General features: G+C 46.2%; 2 protein-coding genes across 3 annotated transcripts in view; one reads left to right on the top strand and one right to left on the bottom strand.

The window, feature by feature from the left end:
* NUSAP1 (nucleolar and spindle associated protein 1) overlaps positions 1 to 10205 on the top strand; it is a 37355-nt gene extending 27150 nt beyond the window's left edge. The window contains exons 11-12 of the mRNA XM_050954837.1: positions 9234 to 9345; positions 10005 to 10205. Of these exons, the coding sequence (XP_050810794.1) occupies positions 9234 to 9345; positions 10005 to 10092 (200 nt within the window). The 3' untranslated portion in view covers positions 10093 to 10205. The remainder of the gene's footprint in view (positions 1 to 9233; positions 9346 to 10004) is intronic.
* A 2015-nt stretch (positions 10206 to 12220) lies between these two features.
* On the bottom strand, positions 12221 to 22215 carry NDUFAF1 (NADH:ubiquinone oxidoreductase complex assembly factor 1). 2 transcript variants are annotated; one of them, XM_050954870.1, is made up of 6 exons: positions 22117 to 22200; positions 21220 to 21311; positions 17870 to 18503; positions 14749 to 14934; positions 14232 to 14306; positions 12221 to 12426 (listed from the first exon to the last, which is right to left on the bottom strand). In XM_050954870.1, the coding sequence occupies exons 3-6, from the start codon at positions 18374 to 18376 to the stop codon at positions 12286 to 12288; spliced, it is 909 nt and encodes a 302-aa protein (XP_050810827.1). In that variant the 5' UTR covers positions 18377 to 18503; positions 21220 to 21311; positions 22117 to 22200; the 3' UTR covers positions 12221 to 12285. The 2 variants fall into 2 exon arrangements, with proteins under 2 accessions (XP_050810827.1, XP_050810828.1); XM_050954871.1 differs by lacking the exon at positions 21220 to 21311 and having other exon boundaries at positions 22117 to 22215.
* Between the last annotated feature and the right edge of the window lie 879 nt (positions 22216 to 23094).

Raw genomic sequence — 23094 nt, 5'->3', positions numbered from 1 at the left:
CCAAAACAGATTTTTGCCCCAGATCCCTAAATGGCCCATTCAAGGATTGAAGTTGGAAACCTGGGTTTAGCAGGCCGATGCTCAAACCACTGAGCTATCCCTCCCCCTAAACCTGCATCCAGGGTAGATCTGTATTCTCACATGAGATGACAATCAGCTTCTTGAAAGACTCTTTCTGCCAATCTGGGGCTCAGTTCCCAACGGGACCTTAACCTGGTCCTCTCCAGGCTCATGGGTCCACCCTTTGAGCCTATGGCTTCTTGTTTCCTCTCTACCTGTTGTGGAAGGTTGCATTCCTTGTAGGCATTACTTCAGCACATTGAGTCTCAGAGATTAAAGCCCTCACTTCAGAGCCCCCGTATACAATATTCTACAAGGACAAGGTTCAGGTGCAACCCCATCCAGCCTTCCTGCTGGAGGTGGTGTCGCACGTCCATGTCAATTGGGATATCTTCCTCCCAGTGTTTTGTCCAAAGCCTCACATGATCAGTGAGGAATGATGCCTGCACACTCTAGATTTCAGGCATGCCCTGGCTTTCTATTTGGAGTGCACCAAGGCCTTCCACAGATCGACTCATCTCTTTACTGTGATCACTGACAGGATGAAGGGCCTTCCAGTGTACACTCAGAGAATTTCAAACTGGATTACCACCTGCATCGGCACGTTACAGGTTGGCACAGGTTGTGTCATCACCGATAGTGAAGGCTCACTCTATTAGAGCTCAGGCGTCTTCGGCTGCCTTCCTGGTGCATCTCCCTGTCCAGGACATCTGCAGAGCTGCGAGCTGGTCTTGGGTACACGTGTTCACCACACGTTACGCCATTACCCAGCAGGCCAGAGATGATGCTGGATTTGGCAGAGCTGTGTTGCAACTGACACAACCATGAACTCCTGCCCACCTCCAGAGGTACTGTTTGGGAGTCACCTATAATGGAATGGACATGAGCAATCACTCGAAGAAACCAAAAGGTTAGTAATTGTTTTAACTGTTCTTCAAGATGTGTTGCTCATGTACATTCCATGACCCACCCTCCTTCCCCTCTCTGAGTTCCAGCAAGAAGGAATTGAGGGAGGGAGAAGCCAGCGGTGCCCCTTATACTGGCAAATACGTGGGCCACTCCAGAGGGCACCAGAGCTGGTCCCCTATGAATACCACGGAGGGAAAAACTTTCAGCACCGGTGCATGTTGTGAGCACACCCACCTACAATGGAATGGACACTACACGGGGAACTACAAGCCAGTCAGCCTCTCCTCAGTCCCTGGAAAAATCATGGAACAGGTCCTCAAGGAATCAATTCTGAAGCACTTACAGTGGAGAGATCCGGAACAGTCAGCATGAATTTACCAAGGGAAAGTCATGCCTGACTAACCTAATTGCCTTCTATTATGAGATAACTGGCTCTGGATGAGGGGAAAGCAGTGGACATGTTAGTCCTTGACTTTAGCAAAGCTTTTGAAACAGCCTCCCACAGTATTCTTGCTGGAAAATTAAAGAAGTATAGGCTGGATGAATGGACTATAAGTTGGAAAGAAAGCTGGCTAGATCGTCTGGCTCAACGGGTAGTGATTAATGGCTCCATGTCTAGTTAGCAGCTGGTATCAAGCGGAGTGCCCCAAGGGTCGGTCCTGGGGTCAGTTTTGTTCAATATATTCATTAATGATCTGGAGGTTGGCATGGACTGCATGCTCAGTAAGTTTGCAGATTACACTAAACTGGGAGGAGTGGTAGATACGCTGGAGGGTAGGGCTAGGATACAGAGGGACCTAGACAAATTAGAGGATGGGGCCAAAAGAAACCCGATGAGGTTCAACAAGGACAAGTGCAGAGTCTTGAACTTAGGATGGAAGAATCCCATGCATTGCTACAGACTAGGGACCAAATGGCTCGGAAGCAGTTCTGCAGAAAAGGACCCAGGGGGTACAGTGGATGAGAAGCTGGATATAAGTCAACAGTATGTCCTTGTTGCTAAGAATGCTAATGGCATTTTGGGCTGTGTAAGTAGTGGCATTGCCAGCAGATTGAGGGATGTGATCATTCCCCTCTATTGGACATTGGTGAGGCCTCAGTGTCCACTTTTGGGCCCCATGCTACAAGAAGGATGTGGAAAAATTGGAAAGAGTCCAGCGGAGCACATGACTTATGAGGAGAGGCTGAGGGACCTGGGATTGTTTAGTCTGCAGAAGAGAAGAATGAGGGGGGATTTGATAGTGGCTTTCAACTACTTGAAAGGGGGTTCCAAAGAGGATGGATCTAGACTGTTCTCAGTAGTACCAGATGACAGAACAAGGAGTAATGGTCTCAAGTTGCAGTGTGGGAGGGTTAGGTTGGATATTAGGAAAACCTTTTTCACTAGGCAGGTGGTGAAGCACTGGAATGGTTACCTAGGGAGGTGGTGGAATCTCCTTCCTTAGAGGTTTTTAAGGTCAGGCTTGACAAAGCCCTGGCTGGGATGATTTAGTTGGGAATTGGTCCTGCTTTGAGCAGGGGGTTGGACTAGATGACCTCCTGCAGTCTCTTCCAACCCTGATATTCTGTGATTCTATGACATGAGCAACACATCTTGAACAACAACAGTTATGAAAGGTTAGTACGGTTAGTTTTTTCTGCTGACCCTAGAGTCCGCTTTTGTGTTGTCAAGACAGACCCACTCAGAGCTTTCTACTCAGATGGCAGGGAGCTGAGGCTGCTCTTCTCTTGGACCAGGCCACTTCCTCTCCCCTTAAAACAGGGCACAGTAGATTAAAGAACAGGAAGGATTTGGTCAGCCAAAGACCATGGTGGCAGATCCCTGCCTTCCACGATAGCAGAGAGGGCTCCATTATGCTGCCCCACAGGCAGGGTTCTGAGGGGAGGCTTTTGCCACTCCCAGCAGAAAGCCCTCTCCCCAAATAGTCAGCTAGTATCCAGATTGATGTAATTGACCGGAGTGTTTGTGCTTGATCTTAGATGCAGTCAGGCAACTTATGTTCTTCTTCGAAGTGATTGCTCATATCCATTCCAGTTAGGTGTGCGTGCCGCGCGTGCACGTCTGCCGGAAACTTTTTACCCTAGCAACTCCAGTGGGCTGGCAGGTCGCCCCCTAGAGTGGCGCCGCCATGGCGCTTGACATATACCCCTGCTGGCCCGCCCGCTCCTCAGTTCCTTCTTACCGCCGTGTCGGTTGCTGGAACTGTGGAGTGCGGCTTCCTGTCCTCCACGTCCCTAGCTCTCCTTCATTACTGTCAATAGTTGTAGTTGTAAATAGTTTAAAAATACAGTTTAGAGTTGTATAGTAATTAGTAGTCATTGTATATAGTTTATAGAACTTATTCGCAGGTTGGGCCGTTGCCCTTCCCGGCGCCCGGCACCGGGCCCATGCCTGGTTCGCCGGGCTTCAAGCAGTGCTCGGCCTGCGCGAGGCCAATGCCAACTAGCGATCCCCATGACGCGTGCCTGAAGTGCCTCGGGGAATCGCATATCGCCAAGAAGTGTCGCATCTGCAAGGCCTTTAAGCCTCGAACAAAGAAAGAGAGAGATCAAAGACTGCGGACTCTCTTGATGGAAGCGGCACTGAATCCGGTACCGTCAGCGCAGCCGGCCACCTCTACACCGGCACCGGACCGCACCGGCACCGGAAAGACACCCCAACACCGCCCATCCCCGGCACCGGGAACCGATCAAAAACCCTCGACGTCTGCGACATCATCTCGGCAGGCTCGAGTGGAGTGCCCGGCACCTACCTCTGCCACGGCACCACCTGCAGGGTTGCCGTCGACTCCGGGCCCGGAAGGTCCGTCGAGTCTGGCCCCTCCTAGCTCCCCCTTAAGATCTGGGGTCGAGCCATTAGTCCCGTCCACGCCGGAGACCTTCGCTTCAGCGCGGGACTTGATAGCTCTGACTGAGCCATCCCAGCCTCAACCCCCGGTACGGGTCATCTCCAGAGGCAAGCCGATGTTGAGAGCGCCGTCTCCGGAATCCAGGCATCGATCGCCTTCGAGGCCCTGACGACGTGGACGCTCACGCTCTCGGCGCCGCTCGCAGTCCCGGCACCGCTCTCCTAGGTGGTACCAGTTGCACTCGCAGCGCAGGTCGACGTCGGTACGGTCCCGGTCTGGCTCTTCTCCATACCGGCACCAGGACTCTAGGAGCTGTTCGCATCGGTAATCAACTCCCCGGTCGACCTCCCGGCACCGCGTCAGTGGCAGGTCCCGGTCCCCAGCGCCATCCTGGCACTGCATCGGACGTAGATCGCGGTCCCGATCCTGGCACCGAGCTGGAGGCAGGTCCTGGTCCAGATCCCGGCACCGAGTACCAGACCGATCCCGGTCCCGGCACTGGTATGGCTCCCGGTACCGATCCTCGGCACCGGGAGGATCGTCGGCGTCGGGACTGAGGGATGCCTATCAGCCGAGTTCGGTACCTCCATGGCCTTCGAGGCAGCCATTGGTCTCCTCTCAGGCGGACAGCGTTTATACGCTGGGCCCGGACAGACACGCGGCCCTCTTTCAGGACCCTCCGCCTCAAGACCAAGGGCCACAGCAGTGGGGGTTTTGGACTCCCTGGGCGTACCATCAAGCCCAGGGTCCGCAACATACTTCTCCCCAGCCTGCGGCGTACCGAAGACCACCAGAGTCAACGCTGTCTCGCCCCCCTCCCTCTCCAGAAGGCGAGGACAGGTCCAGCCACCAGGACCCAGAGCTCCCTCCAGAGCCGGAGGGCCGGGTCCAGACGGAACCCCCTGTGGACGCTCTGCTGCCAGGGGTCTCCTCGTCATCTTCCCCTGACGAGGCAGTGGCAGGCACCTCGTCCTCCAGCCCTCCCCCTCTCGACCTCAGGGCACATGAGGACCTCCTCAGGCGCGTGGCGCAAAACTTGAATTTACAAGCGGAGGAGGTTGCTGAGATCGAGGATCCAGTGGTCAGCATCCTCTCCGCAGATGCTCCCACCAGAGTTGCCCTGCCTTTCATTAGGACCATTCAGGCCAACGCCACCACTATCTGGCAGTCACCGGCCTCCATCCCTCCTACCGCACGAGACGTGGAGAGAAAGTACATGGCCCCCTCCAAGGGCTATGAATTCCTGCACGTCCACTCGACACCGTGCTCCCTCGTGGTACAGTCGGTGAACGAGAGGGAGCGCCATGGACAAGAGGCCCCAGCGCCCAAATCTAAGGAGGCGAGGCGGATGGACCTCCTAGGCTGTAAAGGCTATTCGGCGGGGGCGCTACTGCTCAGGGTCTCCAACCAACAGGCCCACCTTAGCCGCTACTCTTAACTCCTGGGTAGCGGCAGACAAGTTTAAGGAGCTGTTGCTGCAGGAGACACGTCAAGAATTTGCGGCGATTCTTGACGAGGGCGAGAAAGTCGCAAGGACCTCGCTGCAGGCCTCATTGGACGCTGCAGACTCGGCCACTCGGACCCTTGCCTCAGGGCTTACGATGCGTCGCATATCCTGGCTTCAGGTCTCTGGCCTTCCACCAGAGCTCCAGTATACCATCCAGGACCTCCCCTTCGAAGGCCAGGGCCTGTTTTCAGACAAGACAGACCCCAGGCTAAAGAGCCTTAAAGACAATCGCGTCATCATGCGCTCTTTGGGGATGCACACGCCCGTGACGCAGCGCAGACCCTTCCGGCCGCAGAACCAGCAGCAACAACGCTGGCCATATCCCCAGTTCCGCCCACGGCAGGACCTTAATAGGCGCCGGGGCAGGAACAGTAGGCGCAGACAGTTGGGTGGCCAAGGGGGGCAGAACCAGGGCTCCTCCAAGGCCCCCACCCGGACCCAAGCTTTCATTTTGAAGGTGCGCCCGAGGGCGCAGTACCAGTTTCCCCTTTGGATCCTTCCCCACAGTTTTCCAACCGTCTTTCGTTTTTCCTCTAGGCGTGGACCCGAATAACATCAGACCGCTGGGTCTTATGCACTGTACAGGCCGGTTACCGCCTGCAGTTTTCATCGCCCCCCCCCCCCCTCGTCCCTCTTCAGGGACCCCTCTCATGAGCAATTCCTCCGTCAGGAGGTACAGACGCTCCTCGACAAGGGAGCCATAGAAGAGGTTCCAGAGAGCGAGAAGTGCAAGGGGTTTTATTCCCGATACTTTGATCCCCAAGGCCAAGGGAGGCCTCAGGCCTATCCTCGACCTGCGAGAACTCAACAAGTATATGGTGAAGTTGAAGTTCCGCATGGTATCCCTAGGGACCATCATCCCATCGCTGGATCCTGGAGACTGGTACGCCGCCCTCGACATGCAGGACGCTTACTTTCATATCGCCATATTCCCACAGCACAGGCGTTTCCTTCGCTTCGTGGTCGACCGCCAGCATTATCAATTTGCGGTCCTCCCATTTGGCCTTTCTACGGCCCCGAGGGTATTCACGAAATGCATGGCAGTCGTAGTCGCACATCTTCGGCGCAGCCACATTCACGTGTTCCCCTACCTCGACGACTTGTTGGTCCGAGGCACATCAGAGCTGCAGGTCCGCGACCACGTCCGCAGGATCAGCAACCTCTTTGCTGCCCTAGGCCTCATTGTCAACGTGGACAAGTCCACTGTGCTCCCCACGCAGAGGATAGAGTTCATCGGGGCCGTTCTGGATTCCACCTTGGCCAGGGCCTTGCTACCATTGCCCAGGTTCCAGTCGATATCGGCCATCATTCTGCGCTTGCAGGCGGCCCCCCCTGACCTCCATAAGAACATGTCTGACCCTTCTGGGCCATATGGCGGCCTGTACGTTCGTGACAGCGTATGCTCGACTCCGCATGAGGCCCCTCCAATCTTGGCTCATCGCGCAGTACCGGCTGGCCAGACATTAGTTAGACACAGTTGTCACCATCCCCCAGGGGGTACTGGACTCCCTCTGGTGGTGGCTAGACCAGTCCGTCATGTGTGCAGGGCTCCCGTTCCATCCGCCCCAACCCTCGGCATCCCTGACGACGGATGCCTCAGATCTGGGCTGGGGGGCACACAGCGGAACCCTGAGGACTCAGGGCCTGTGGTCCCCCCCAGGAACTGGACCTCCACATCAACATACGGGAGTTGAGAGCGGTCCGTCTTGCTTGTCAAGCGTTCGTCCATCACCTTCAAGGTCGCTGTGTCGCGATGTTCACCGACAACATGACGACCATGTACTATATCAACAAGCAGGGTGGCACCAGATCCTCTCCCCTATGTCAGGAGGCGACGCGGCTCTGGGACTTTTGTATAGCCCATGCCATTCACCTCACGGCCTCCTACCTCCCTGGAGTATGAAACACACTGGCGGATCACATGAGCAGATCCTTCCACTCACACGAGTGGTCCCTTCGCCCGGACGTCGCCCTCTCACTCTTCCAGAGGTGGGGTCGTCCCCGGATGGACCTCTTCGCGTCCAGGGGGAACAGGAAATGCCAGGCATTCTGCTCCTTTCAGGGTCAGGAGCCCGGGTCATTAGCGGACGCCTTCCTTATCCCATGGGCGACCCATCTGTTTTATGCGTTCCCTCCATTTCCGCTGGTCCACAAGATCCTCCTCAAGGTGCACAGGGACAGAGCTCGCGTGATTCTGATAGCCCCGGCGTGGCCCAGGCAACATTGGTATCCCATGTTGCTGGACCTCTCAATAACCAACCCAGTTCCCCTGTCCCTTCACCTGGATCTGATCACCCAGGACCACGGCAGACTTTGTCACCCAGACCTTCGGTCTCTGCATCTCACGGCGTGGCTCCTGCGTGGCTGACCAGCTCCGAGTTACGCTGCTCTACCTCGATTCGGGAGGTTCTCCTGGGCAGTAGGAAGCCTTCCACTTGAGCTACGTATTCAGCCAAGTGGAAGCGTTTTTCCTGTTGGTGCTCGGAGAAGGGTTATCTCCCTATGGAGGTTTCTATCGCCAATATTCTGGACTACATCTGGTCCCTCAAGGACCAGGGTCTGGCAATATCGTCCCTTCGGGTTCGCCTAGCGGCCATCTCCACCTTTCATCCGGGAGGAGATGGCCGTTCTGTCTTCTCCCACCCTATGGTGGCGAGATTCCTGAAGGGGCTGGAACGTCTCTACCCACAGGTCCGTCCCCCTGCCCCTTCATGGGATCTCAACCTCGTTCTGTCTCGACTCATGGGCCCTCCATTTGAGCCATTAGCGACTTGCTCCCTGCTCTACCTCTCCTGGAAGACCGCCTTTCTAGTGGCCATCACCTCAGCTAGACGGGTGTCGGAACTCCGGGCCCTCACGGTAGACCCCCCGTATACGGTCTTCCATAAGGACAAAGTGCAGCTGAGACCGCACCCTGCCTTTCTCCCTAAGGTGGTCTCAGCCTTTCACATTAACCAGGAGATCTTCCTTCCCGTCTTTTTCCCAAAGCCCCATTCGTCCCGCAGGGAGCAACAACTCCACTCGCTGGATGTCCATCGGGCACTAGCGTTTTATGTGGAGAGGACCAAACCGTTCCACAAGTCCCCCCAGCTCTTCGTGGCGATAGCGGACCGTGTCAAGGGCCTTCCTATTTCCTCGCAGAGGATATCCTCGTGGGTAACATCCTGTATCAGGACCTGTTATGACTTGGCTCACATCCCTACGGGCCGTGTGACTGCGCACTCTACCAGGGCGCAGGCGTCATCACTGGCTTTCCTTGCCCGAGTGCCGATCCAAGAGATCTGTAGGGCGGCGACCTGGTCATCGGTCCACACTTTCGCTTCCCATTACGCCCTGATCCAGCAGTCCAGAGATGACGCGGCCTTCGGCTCAGCAGTGCTCCATGCCGCGACTTCTCACTCCGACCCCACCACCTAGGTAAGGCTTGGGATTCACCTAACTGGAATGGATATGAGCAATCACTCGAGGAAGAAAAGATGGTTACTCACCTTTGTAACTGTTGTTCTTCGAGATGTGTTGCTCATATCCATTCCACACCTGCCCTCCTTCTCCACTGTCGGAGTAGCCGGCAAGAAGGAACTGAGGAGCGGGCGGGCCGGCAGGGGTATATATCAAGCGCCATGGCGGCGCCACTCTAGGGTGCAACCTGCCGGCCCACTGGAGTTGCTAGGGTAAAAAGTTTCCGGCAGACGTGCACGCGCGGCACGCACACCTAACTGGAATGGATATGAGCAACACATCTCGAAGAACAACAGTTACAAAGGTAAGTAACCGTCTTTTATCTGTAGAGGATGAGAATGTCAGTATTAACAACATAAATACACATAATTACTAAATTTTAATAACTAGCTGGTCTGTTTTTATTTATTTATATTTATTTATTTAATTTTTTGCTTCTTACAATGTAGGAAGACTGAAACCTTGGGGTGACTCAAAAGAAAACACTGTCCTGAATAAATCTATGAATAGCAGTGTCTCTTCACACACAAAAGATTACAAACAGCCACATCTCCAGACCAGGTCAGTACAAGAGTGTGTTAGGTGCTATTTTAACACTAGAACTCTGTAGGAGAACACTAAGACTTAAATATATGACAAGCCAACACCTTTAAATAAATGCTCTGTCCTGAACCATACTTATGTTAGAGAAATTTTTCTCTATCAAAATGTTTAGCATCGGGATGGCCAAAGTATAGCTCAGAGCTCCCCTCTACCTGGGCTAAATTTGACTGCTGGAAAGTACAGGTCTCAGTATGCTAGGCCCCACCTTGATTTTAACAGGTAGTTGATCAGCTCAAGTTATAGCCTTGTATGGTGGGACCAGTATGCTTTATGGGTTGTGCTTCTGCAAACGAGTTCATAAGAGTCAGATTTTTAAAAATAGGTTAGACAAACACCTGTCAGCGATGGCCTCTGTTTACTTGGTCCTTCCTCAGTGGAGGGGGTTGAACTAGATGACTCCTTGAGGTTCCTTCCTGCCATACATTTCTAAATGGAATCTAATGAGTAAAAAATGGAGCAGATGGCCTGTGCAACATGTTGACTAAGCGAATCTGGGAGCCTCTACCTAACCTAAAGGATTCCTTCTAATTGCTTATGCATATAGTTGCATAGTCATAGAGATAACTAATTGCTCATTTGCTCCAGTTTTGTGTGATTTGTTTTCTTTTCACTTTCAGAGAAGGGAGGCGTGAGAAGCATTTGCTGGAGAGAAAGCAGAAAAAGGCTCAGCTGCTTGGAACTCGCAGAGGACTATCCATGGCTTGAGGAATTAAGTAACTTCTTAAGGACTCACTGTAAATACTGTTCTCAGGAAAAATCTTTCCTACCTTTGTAAATATTTCTGTTTATATGTGTGCATTAAAGGATGAGTCAGGTCACCTGAGTTGACTGGATGTTACTAGCCATATAGGGCAGGCTTTCTTAGTGCTGTTGAGCTTAACATTGTTAGTGATTTTACAAGTTGGATAAAATATCGAAACTTTAAATCTTATATGTTTTAAGTAGGGCCTAGAGTATCTCAAATTACTTGGAGCCATTCATCCAGTTAGATTTTTAGATTGGCTGGACTTTCTTGGTTGTAAATTTTGAACAAAAGCTGCCTTTTAAGTCAGCAGATTCCATAAAACTATTAGACTGATGAGATACTAAGGGAGGGGGGGAAAAGAGGAAATGTTAAAGGGATAATCATGAAGCTTATTCACACTGAGTCACTTATCAGCTGGGCATATTTCTCTAGATGGAAATAACTTCAAAATATGTTCCATTATCAAGGAATTTAAGACACTGAGACTTCGCTGACTAAGTAGGGTATGTGTAGCAGCAGTTAGTGGTTTCCTATATTTAAGTCCTTTGTGAAGTAAACAGCAATCTCTAGGAGAGGGAAAACCATCTTATAAGGGCTTTCTGGAGAAGTAAAAGCCCTAAATAATGGTACCCTTTTAGAATGGGATAGGAAAAAAATAAGTTAACACAAACCTTGGTAGGTTGCTAACTGGATATGTGAAGAGCAATTCATTAGTTTTTTGTCCCTCTTCACATTTATTACAGGATAAAATTTGGCATAATAGAACAGTTGTTGTCTAGCCTGCAGCATTTACAAGGTACTCTATTAGTAAACCAAGTTCTTTCAAAGTATGATATACTTAGAGTAGATTTAGAAAGCCTGTAGCAGCAACATCAGCAATTTCCCAAAGGTAATCTGTAAAGAAAATTACCTTGATTTTTATCATTAAACATCATGGAATAGACTGGAAGCGCAGGAGGCACTGCAGTTATTTCATTACAGCTCTTTGGACTTCTGAGCAAATATTTACAAAGTAATAGGTTCACTTTTGTGTTTAGGCTTAACCTTTCACGTGATATTTGCTGAAACATTAGATTCAGAAATAGAAAAGCTTTTTATATAAAATGTTATACTGTTTAATTAGGGAAAATAAATTTTGTTTTTGTATTTAATGCTGTTGATGATGACTTAAGTGTGGGTAAGACAGGCAGACACTCAAAGTTTAACTATATGCAATTGCCAGATGTGCTCATACATACAGGTCATATCCTCTCTTCCACTAAAGAAAAGGAACGTATTACCATTTGCCAGGCTTCCTGGTCCACCTAATCACTTTTACTGACGCAGTCCACTTGTTGAGATGTCCTAAATTAGAATTTTGAAACACTTACTGATAGTGTTTAGCAGGGACAGAGGGATAATGTTACAGAATATCTTTTACTTTGTTTTTGACAATATTGTGTATGGTTCTATCAGTTTACTGTCTGAGTCTGACACAAATGGGAGAAAGACACTTAAATACGAAAATATGTCTCAACAACTGGCAGGGACTATAAGCAGGTACACCTTCTGAACTGTTGTAACTCTAGATTTTAAGTTGAGCACTTTTTGAACACTATTTTGAACACGTTAGAGGTGTACCTGCTTATAGTCCCTGCCAATTGTTGAGAGTATTAAACAGGGAAGGTTATTCTAATTTTAAAGGTGAGATAAAGTACAAACCAGGAAATCTTATAGCATTACAAGCCCCTATTATCTTATGAATTGTGCCTTGTCAGTTTTGGGATAAAAACTGCCTCTAACAAATAGGCACGTGCCTGGACAATAGATCCAGACAGCGGCTTCTAAACGTAACTTTGCACTACTGGACCCTGATTCTCTTCGAAACTATCTCCCCAGCAACAGAGCAATAATCTCACATGGTCTGTTTTCAAAGTGGAGTTCTGCAACAGGCTGGTGGAAGCCACAAGAAACCGTTAATACTATATGTTCTTAAGCTGCAAGTCTGCTCAGTTTATTATGGAGTCCATCCCACTCACTTCATGCAGTTACTCTAATATTTACATGAACTCCCTCTCCCACCATGCATGAAGAAACTCAGGTTTAACATGGTGTTGTATAAATATTTAATAAAATGAGCTACTGAAGTATGTTCCACAGGACTGCAGGTCCATCTAGACCTTGGGATTTCTTTCATATTTTTCATAGGCGAATTCTTCTGTGTGAGCTCTGTCATTCAGCAATCCAATAAAGTCTATCTCCAGCTGGAAAGGGCCATCTGCTTTGTCTCCCAATGTGAATCCAACAGTACTAATCTGATAAAAGAAATTGGTTATTCATTTGGATACTGTTTCAAGTAATGGTGAGATTAAAGGTAGTAAAACCTAGGAAACTTTTCCTTGTTCTCCATACAGTGCATTGACCACACAGGCATAGTCATGTTACAACACGAATCTATCCAAATGTGCAACACTGCGACAGCAAAATTAACTCCTGAAACTCTTTGGATTAATACTACAGAAAGTGATTAAAAGTGATATAATGTGCCCTTGTGTATTTTCTAAACAATTAAGTCTCTGAATGATGTTGAGCTGTATGGAAAAAGGAGTGTCTAATTGAGCCTGGAAAAGCCCTGGAATTTTTAACCTGGAAAATTCTTCAATGCTGCAAATTTCTGTGTTTCTGCCTTTAAGTATACTGCTAAAAATGCAGACTTATTTTATCCATGGCAAACTTCCCATGTGACATAATGACTTTCCATGTAATTTAGGATTTCAGACTTAAGTAGACTACTAAAGATTTTCACAAAGAAAACTGGTAAAAGGATGGAGGCTATTGGGGGGAGTCGGGGGTGTGTAAGGAGGGAATGTCAGGTATTACATACAAAAATTCCCATACCCAATCAGACCAAGGAAAGTACATGAAATTTTGTAGTAGCCAATTATAGCTTACATTACTCTGATAGTTTCTTCCTGGCCCACAAACAGTGGGTGGCTAATGCCCTGAAATGTGAGGCCTCTTACAACATTTTAGGTTTTATTTTTAATCTTCACTAACGTAACTTTGGATGTTCTCATTAACTATACAAAAGGTATACTCCTTTTTTAAACCTTAAGCTTGTAATCTCAATTGTATCTTGTGGTAATGAGTCTGATGGGGTAATGTTGTGTATTCTATTAGGTTTGCATTTAAGCTTTAAATTTCATTGAATTCCCCTTGTTCTTGTATCTGATTTACCTACTCTATCAATTGCTATTTTGTATAATCTTTACCATGTCTCTTCTACAGTTCCAGTTTCTCCATTCTTACTACTGAAGTGGTTTCATGCTGTTAATCACTTTCATCACTCCTCTCTGAACCCCCTACTATATATTTTTAACTGGGTACTTAAACTGAACCCAGTATTCCAGGTGAATACATAGCATTGATTTATGTAATGAGTACTACATAAAATGACTTTTCTTCTCTTAACTTTGTTTTGTTTGCTTTTGACAGAAACTGCATGTTGACCAGTCCTCAGTTATGACCAGTATTCTGAGTTAGTTAACATAGAATCCAGTAAGATGCACAAATAGCCCATTGCTTCCAATGTTTTTTACCTTGCATTTGCCAACAGTGAATTTCATATGCAACAGTGTTACCCATTCATCTAATTTTTGGTTTCTTCTGCCTTGACTATCCTAAAGAATTGTTAGCTACAAATTATCACCTCACTTCTTACCCTTTTGATGTTGCTAATACATTTAATCTCTTCTAGTAGATCCCACTTTCTTGCCATAATTGACCATTTAAATCTACTTTTCTTTGACAGTTTTTTGTCTAAGTGTGGGACTTCGCCTCCTCTCATCAGTAGTTTCTTTCCGGACTCTCTGAAAACCTCAAATTGTCAACTGATTCTCAGTAACTACATCTCTTCAAATTTGTTTTGATAAGAGATTTTAATTAAATTTAGAAAATTAAGAGGAAAGGTGAGAAACCAAATATAATGTGTGGAGAAAAATACTGCAATTTCAAATTAAGGTAACTCTAGATACCTTTAAGAGTTTTAAATGGTCTTCCCTTATACAGTTACTATCATTTAATGAGAATTTCAGTAGCGTAAGGTGCAGAAACAACTTACCTTATCTAACCAGAGTGGGTGCTGATCATCCTGGATCCTCCCCCGACTTGAGAGAAAGAACTTGGAGAATGGAATCTGACCATAAGAAATATGGACTTTAGTTTTACATGTATACATACAATACTAGGAGAACTACTTTCCCCATAAAGCTTAATAACCTATTTTATGCTCTGTCTGGCTCTTTCAATAGTACCAATCACATACATGGAGTTAATACGCAGAAGATGGACCAGATCAAACTTATTCTTTGTTTCCCTCTGAAGTCCACTCCAGCCCTGTATTATTCTGTGGTGACTGTTGCTGGTAGCTCTTTGGAACTCCGTGATCTGACCATGTGACTAGACAAAATTATATAAGCTAGCTGTTTTCTCAATAGAAACAGAGAATAGCTGTTTGGGGAACTTCTGTCAGTATTGAAGCCAAAGAACTAAGTATGCATAAATGCAGCAATCTTTAAAGCAATACAGTACTGAACAGAATTAATCTTCCTCAGGTCCCAGGAAATATTCAAATTTACCTTAATTTCCTGCCAATATGGACCCCCTCGGGTGAACATGAAGTAATTGTACAGGTCATCCTTTTGATGGGAGAAGTATGGGTTTGTATAGATGTTTATCATCCAGGGTCGACCATCACCACGAATGCGTAAATACAGACTATTAAAGTTTGACCAATCATAATACTTCTTAGTTTCAAATGCTCCCTAGAAGGTATAAACAAAGCATGTTACTGCAGCTCAATATTTCAATGAGAAGTACTACTACGAAGATCACAGGTAACTACTACTTTGATCAGGTTTCCCTTTCTGGACACTCCTTATCCCAACTATTTATTGTGACCTACTGGAAACTAGAGGATAAGGAAAGTAAGAGTGAGTGGCTTTCACTACACTATCAGTCACACAAAATTTCAGTAATGTGTTGAGGCCTCAAATGGGATTGCATGCTCTAAAACAGGGGTCCTCAACGGCGGGGCATCTATGTGTCCGCCTACTGGCCGCCGGACAAGCAGCTGCCAAAATGCCGCCGAGAAGTGACAACACCAGGAAGCGTTGCTGCCAAAATGCCGCCAAGAAGCGTCGTCGTCAAGAAGCACCGCTGCCAAAATGCCACTGATTTTCAGTGGCGACACCTCTTGATGCCACTTCTTGGTGGCATTTTGGTGGCTGCTTGTCTGGTTACCATGCTCCTCTGCAGCTAGTCATCCGGCGCCCACCACACAAAAAAGTTGGGGACCACTGCTCTAGAAGCTCATACTTGCTGTTTCTTCAATCACAACAACAAATGAGACTTCATTCCCAGCATCAGATTACCCTCTCAAAGGTAGCAGGCCTACCATCTGTTTTTACTTCCATACATAAAATGCAATGCCATAGCACATCAGACCAATGCTCCATCTAGCTCAGCATGCTTCAGAGGAAGGTGCAAGAAACCTCACAGATGGCAGATGTGGGACAATCTGCCCCCTATGAAAGTCACATTCTTATCCCTAATAAAAATTGGCTTAAGCCCTGAAACTAGCTTTTATATAACTACCATCCTTTCCAAAATGTGTTAATGCCAACAAGCTTGTTATCCATATAAATGTCCAATTCCTCAATCTTGCACACGTCCCTACCTCATCGCCTTTATTTTATAAGATAGGGCCTTGATCTTGCAACTGGTTCCACACAGGCAGACCCAAGCACCTACAAGAAGCCCCACTGAGACTAATGAGGCTCTGGGGAAACAGAGCCTCCCTCTGCTGAACAGTTGCACACTCAGGGCTTACAACAGTACCAAAGAAACATGTTAAATTTCCCTCAGTTTTGAGGTATACTCCATAGTTATTAAGAGCAATTTTCTTCCTGCTTACTAGTTTTTCAGGTAACATGGACAACAGATAATATTAACTCTAGCCTGAAGGCTGGGGCTGTTCTTTTTATGCTTGTGCCAATGCTGTGGTATGCATCTTCTTTAGTTTAAAAATTATACCTTGCCCTTATGCCTCATTAATTACCCTCAAACTGCTTTGGAAAGGAGGGTAACTCTTACAACTGAGGAGCTGAGGGGTTAAACAACAAGGCCAACTTCAGACAGCAGGTAAGTGGCAGATGCGGGAATATATCCATGTCTGAAAATCTTGTGTTCTGTTCTTTGGACTTTGCTGTCTCCCTTTGAATGAGTTCTTAAGTGTTCACCCGTACACTTAATTTGGTCCATTTTTACCTATTCTAGTTCTTATATTGCTTCTGTCATCATGGCATTTGACTGACCTGTACATATTTTCTATCCCCCAAGGCCCTAGTCCTAAGAAAGTGATTTAACTGTGTACCCTCTTTATTCTGCTTTACAAAAGCAGTGTTATTTATACATTTGACTCTAAGCTTTACTTTCTGACTGGGTGTTCGTCCACCTTTTTTTGTAAATGTAAAATAGGAAGGGCAATAGTTCCTCACTGAGCGTAGGAAACAGACAACAGTAAACCATATCAACTTCACACCTTTTTTGGTTTTTGTTCAATTTAGAACTAGGTTCAGTCTCTTGGCAGAAAAAGATTTGTCCCTTGCATATTCTGACACACTACAGAACCCAAGTGCAGATCTTAAAGAGGCATATTCCAATATAGATTGTTTCCCTCCTGACTCCACTAAAATAGGAAGTTCTCTGATCTAAAATTGAGTTTGGATGCATATCCTGAGAGTTAAGGCCTAGACAATTTGGCTGTATATGTATACACACACTAACTCCAGATTAGACACTAAACCAGTCATTTAAAACAAACCAATTCTGGATACAGAACTTGTTGCAGGAGATCTTTGGTTTGTGAAGAGACCATATACAAGGTTGTCTCTTACTCAGTTATCAAGGTGTAGTAGGAAACCCACTTTATACTGATAAACAAATGACTTTTTTTTTTCTTTCCTGAAAACGAAGATCTAGCCCTGAGCTAAGGTTTCATTGAGTCCGCTCACAGAGCAGGGCAGCGATTACATCACTGACTGGATTGATGCAGCAATGTCTCATTCCCTCAGATGCTCTGATACATTTGCAACAAGTAAAAGACCACTTTATTCTGGCTGGTATGACAAGCAGTTGTACAGCTGTAAAACAGGGCAATAGATTTTCCTGTGAAAGTCTCAGGAGCTTCTGAGTTTAGGGGAAAGGCTGCCTTTGTTTTGGCCAGATTGACACATTAAGTGGTTATAAATTTAAATTCAAGAAACCTTATTAGTTAACACCAATAGAAAGCAATAGTATGAGTTTTGCATTTTTTATTCAATGGACAGACTGTGAGATGTGTGAACTAATGAAAGTTCATCTGTAAGCTCCCTGCACCATGCCAAGTAACTACATCAGTTACTCATATTCAGAAGAATAAACACCCAAGGGGTAGAGTTTTCTCCAGTTGTGCGTGGAGTGAAGTTAATTTTGTGCAATAAGATTGAGATGCATAGTATGTAACTTCAGCCTGTTTCTATTTTCTTGCATCCAGAAGAATTTAATTTAAATGAGGAAAAAACAAACATGACACAAAAAGGTATTCTTCTAGAGAGAGAATCGCCACCCAAGTCTCTACTGCTGCAGTCCTGACTGCAGAGAAATGCTGACTGATTCAACACTGAATGTTAATAACTCAAGTCACTAAGTTATACTCACCTTTGGCATTTTGGATCTCATTGCACAATATCCACTGTATCCTGTCTCCCCATCTCGAGGTGCTTCAGTATTGAGGGTCCCATACAGCAGAGCAGTCTGATTATTCTTACTCAGTTTTAGGTAGGCTTCACTTTTCCCTCCGATCTCGGCATCAGAAGAAACCACCCACTCATCTAAATCTTTCTGGCTGCGAAACTCCCAGACCACTCTAGTCTGTGCCAACAAGTACTCATCTAAAGGATAGCCCTCAGGCCCTCTCCAGTGATCCACCAACTCCTTTTTTAGGAGGCCAAAATGTTTCTTAATTCCATCCACTCCCTTCTCAAAGCTGAAATTCATCTTCCAAGGTGGAGTGTTATCAGGGGCTGTCCCTGGTCTCCTATAGCTACTGTACAATTTTGAGATGCAATCAGTGAGGAGAGGTCCAAGCAAAGGATGCAAGGCATTTTGCCTATGGCACCTACTAGAAAGAAAGACACCGTCCAGCAGTTTAAAAGATAAAGCCATAATGATAAACAAGGTTGAAGGATAATCAGAATTCCCTGAGGAAGATAACTATCAGGTTTGAAACAAATTCTTCAAAAAAATAAATAAATAGATATATCCTATTTTGGTTAATGTAGCTTGCCTCCACCTGTAATGAGAAGAAACAATTAGAGAAGCTACACTTGAGGCATTCTTGCAACTTTAATTTAAAAGGCTCACCAACTTGAAATCCAGTCAATTTAAAAAATAAATGAGTTAAAAGTACTTTCAGGTACTACACCTGCTGAGTCCTCCTGTGAATTTACAGTGACATTTTCCTAATTTGTAAACACTTTTTGTCTGCCCTTGTTGTGTGAAAGACACCCACAAACAGGAGAAACTGACTGACTTAAACAAAGTACTGTCAAATGCATAAAGGAAATCAACTGAAAAATGTTTTCTGAGTCTCTTTCCATTACAGTAAATTGAGGTGCTACTTGTAAGAACAATAGATACAACTTTTACAAAGAGATATATAATTTTAAAAGTTGATGGTGTACTTTTAAAGCAGCGGTTCTCAAACTTTTGTACTGGTGACCCCTTTCACACTGCAAGCCTCTGAGTGCAACCCCCCCCCCGCTCTTATAATTTAAAAGCACGTTTTTATATTTAACACCATTATAAATGCTGGAGGCGAAGCGGGAATTGGGGTGGAGGCTGACAGCTCACGACCCCCTATGTAATAACCTCATGACCCCCTGATGGGTCCCAGCTCCCAGTTTGAGAACCCCTGCTTTAAAGCATTGTGTGAAGAGAATTTTGTGAACAATTTTGACCCAAACCAGTTATGGAATCATTGCATAGTTAAGTGTTTTTAGGACAACTAAGTACAGATTGCATGAAACCTAGTAATTTAGAAGGAATTTCCTCCTCTTTTTTTTTTTTTTTGGGCTTCTGCATCTTATTATCCAGCTCAATGACTATTAATTTTCCAATTCATTACTGTATTTATTTAGAGTTCATATCAAAGGCATCCCACTAGAAACTCACAGACTGAAAGATGCTCAAGTCTGATAACCTAACCACAGAATTTCTTATATAATATTTTTAAAAGTTGCAAAGTTTCTGTAACTAGATGGAACTTAGTGCGCAGGGAATACTCTAAGCAAAAGAGAAAACTGAAGAAAGCAAAAAATAAAAGTCACATTACTCAAAAAATACCCATTTCATCTCTTTGTATAAATAGCTCCTAAATACCCTACCATAACTGTTAGAGGACTCCTGAATTCTAATTAACAAATCTGAACACAATTTCAAGATAACTACATATCTGGGAACAATCACTACATATGTGCACCATAATCTGACAGGAAGTGAAAGGAGAATTGCAGATATGTAACTCCATAGAAATATTCACAGCCTAGCTATTAACATGAAGACTGGGACTCAGACTCTAAGTTCCGTGATACCCAGATACCACAGTGTGTTGAATTCTGTCACAGGACAGGAGAAGGTCACTTGACAAAGGTAGACTTTATAATGCAATAGCTCAGCCCCTGCTTTATATTCCTTATTTAGGCACTAGTTAAAAGACAGTGCTGAAGGAACTCTCATCTAAAGAAGACATGGAACAAAGATTAAGACAGACCAGATTCAGTCCAACATCTCTTGTGATCTTTGTCTGACAATATCATCCAGTGTTGGCCATTACAGTAACTGAAGCAATCTGGCATTTAATGTGGGGGAAAAAACAGGACCTCCATACAGGACAGCAATGGTCCATCTCATCTTCTATCTCAGCAGTTCTCAAAGTGTGGGTTGTGACTCCATTTTAATGGCATTGCCAGGGCTGGCTTAGAGTTGCTGGGGCCTGGGGCCAGAGGCCCCTCTCGGGGCTGAAGCCCTTGGGCTTCAGCTTTGGCCTCCCCACCTGGGGCAGTGGGACCTGGGCTTTGGCTTCAACCCATCTCTCCCACTCAGGGTGGTGGTGCTCAGGCTTCAGTTCCCCGCTCCAGGGGTCATGTAATAATTTTAGTTGTCAGAAAGGGATTGCGGCGCAATGAAGTTTGAAAAGCCCTGTTCTATCTTGTCTCCAACAGTACCAAATGCCAGACATGGAAAAACTGAAAAGCCCTGAATTCAGCTGCACAATATTCTTCCCTGGGGGGAAAGTGACGGACTCAGTAAGAGGCATAGCCCTGGTCTACACAGAATTTTACATTAGTATAGCTACATCTCTTAGGGTGTGAAAATCCACATCCCTGAGAAATGTAGCTATACCCACCTAACCCGCTGTGTAGAAAGCACTAGGTTGAAGGAATAATTCTTCTGTTGACCTAGGCTATATCTACACTACCACTTATATTGGCATAACTTATGCCACTCATGTTTTTTCAGACCTCTGAGCAATGTAAGTTACACTGACATAAGCACTGGTGTGGATAGCACTATGCTGGCAAGAGAGCTTCTCCTACTGACATAGCTACTGCTGCTCATTGGGGGTGGAGTAATTATGTTGATAGGAGAGCTCTTTCCCACCAGCATAGAGCAGCTACACAAGAGATCTTACAGCTGTGCTGCTGTAAGTTCTCTAGTGTAGACATGGCCCTAGCTACTGCCTCTTGGGGAGGTGGATTTGGAGCATCTCTCCCATTGGCATAGGTATTGGCATACACTGAGGCACTACAGCAGCGCAGCTGTAGCATTTTAAGTGAGCTCAGTCCATAGGGAAAAGCACAGCAGCTTAACCATAATGCCATACGGACTACTATGGTCCTTTCATCTTGCATTCAGTTATTACCTTTCAGACGCAAATACGCAGAAAGTCTAAGCCATCATACCATACCTTCCCTCATTCTGCCTGTCATTAAGCATCACTCACTCACCTTGCATGCCTAACAGATCACATTTAGGCAAGCACCATAGAAATGTCAGGAAGAGTTAAATTGGCTGGAGGATTTAAGATGGCAGATTGCATCTGAAAAAGAAATCCCCAAAGATGCTTTTAAAGCCTCCCCCGCTCACCCCCCCAAAAAAAAGTATGACAATCTTCCCTTTAGGAGAAGAAAGGGTGTTATCTGTAGTCTTTTTAAACTGCTACTCTCCCCACACACACTTTTCCCTCTATTTCACATCTCTAATGTTCATGGCCACATGTACTGGCTATTACAATTTCAGACATTTACCTTTGAGGGGTCAACCCTTCCAGGCACGATTACAGCCATAGGCGTGCATACAGGGTGTGCCAGGCATGCCCAGGCACACCCTAATGTCTCAAAAAAAAAAGAAAGTAGATTTGCATTTTAATTTAATCACATGATATGCTCTTTTAAAGTATGGATTGTTGTATTATGCAGTAAAAATAATAAATAAATATAACGTCCTTTATGATTGAGTATTCAATAAATGTTCGCCTTTACAAATACAATTCCCTGGGTGCACACCCTCATGAAATGTGCGGCGCCCGCCTATGATTGCAGCGGCCCTAGACGCTACTCTAGGGCTAGCTCGGCAGCATCGTGTCACGACACGGGGACTGTCCCAAGGCGCCCAGCTGCAGCAGCAAGACACATCTGCGAGGGTGAGCGCCCGGCCGGCCTCCCCAGACCAGCTCATTGGGGAACACCAGGCTGGGGGCGCTGATCGCTGCTGAGGCGAGACGGGCCGATGCCAGAGTCAGGAACTTCCTCCCCACAGACCAGCCCCCCTCCCCGGGAGTAGCCTGGCCACCCGCTGCTCCCGAGTGAGCCCGCCATGGGACAGCCACGCTCCCCCCGCCTCACCTGACAGCAGGGACCGCAGACTTCCCCCTCACCGCAGGCCGCTCGGCCTCTGGCGACCGGGTCCGCCGCATTCAGGCCCCGTTAGGGGAACCCTGGCCGCGTCGCAAAGGTTCCGCAAACCCTGAGGCGTTGCAAGGCTTTGTAGGTCTAGCTTCATGTGGGAGCAAGGCACTTAGAATCTCAGTGCTCACAGTTATGCCCACCGCATTCCCCGCTCAGCCTTCATGTCATTGTCTGCTGCTGGGTTCCCGTGTGTGTGTCCCTCCAGGATACAGATCCCTCTGCCAGGAGGCAGCATCACCTTCTGGTTGGAGCAAGGGCTTGGGATCAGGATTCCTGGTTTTTAGTCCCAACTGTATCACTATCTCCATGTGTGATAAACATTGAGCAAGTCACCTGTGTGCGTCAGGTTTCCATACGTCACAAAGAAGTTGTTAAGGTTAAATCATTAATGCTTGTAAAGTGTTTTGAGATCCTCAGCTGAATTTTTTTAAATGAAATTTGTAAGTGCAAAGTATTTAATGTTTACATGTAGTTTTACTGGAACATTAAAAGGGTTTTTTTTCTGTATGCTATGAACAGCTTTAAGGATTTTTTTCATTATATGAAATGTTAACTAGTTAGGGGTGTGATACTTAGTACAGTACAGGCTAATTTATACTACTGTTCACTGAAAGTATCCAGAGTAACGAGGATACTCTGTGGTGTTAGGGAAGGTCAGAGTTAAGGCTGTTTAGAGTACCTTAACTATATAATTGATACATCTCAACATTTGTTGTTTGGGGTTTTAAACATTACCTTAATGTTCATGGCTTTCCAATAGCAATGGTATTTTAATATATACTGATTTACAATCTTAACTATCATTTATTGAATATTTTTGTCTTGACTACAAAAGTAATGATTATTAATTACAACCGCTAGTCCTTATCTAAAGCTATGTACAGCTAAGAAAATGTCTCGACAACTACAGAGACA

The sequence above is a fragment of the Gopherus flavomarginatus genome, chromosome 5, assembly GCF_025201925.1.
Source record: "Gopherus flavomarginatus isolate rGopFla2 chromosome 5, rGopFla2.mat.asm, whole genome shotgun sequence".
Lineage (NCBI taxonomy): Eukaryota > Metazoa > Chordata > Testudines > Testudinidae > Gopherus > Gopherus flavomarginatus.
Note: the sequence above shows the minus strand (reverse complement) of the source record. Positions and strands in the feature narration are given on the sequence as shown.

What these genes read in the sequence shown, in the direction of transcription:
- NDUFAF1 (XM_050954871.1), bottom strand. Translation starts at nt 18,376, where the DNA reads ATGGCTTTATCTTTTAAACTGCTGGACGGTGTCTTTCTTTCTAGTAGG. An exon ending in TGAGATCCAAAATGCCAAAG is followed by an intron (nt 14,935 to 17,869) that starts GTGAGTATAACT and finishes TATACCTTCTAG; the next exon opens with GGAGCATTTGAAACTAAGAA. An exon ending in ACCCACTCTGGTTAGATAAG is followed by an intron (nt 12,427 to 14,231) that starts GTAAGTTGTTTC and finishes TTCTTTTATCAG; the next exon opens with ATTAGTACTGTTGGATTCAC.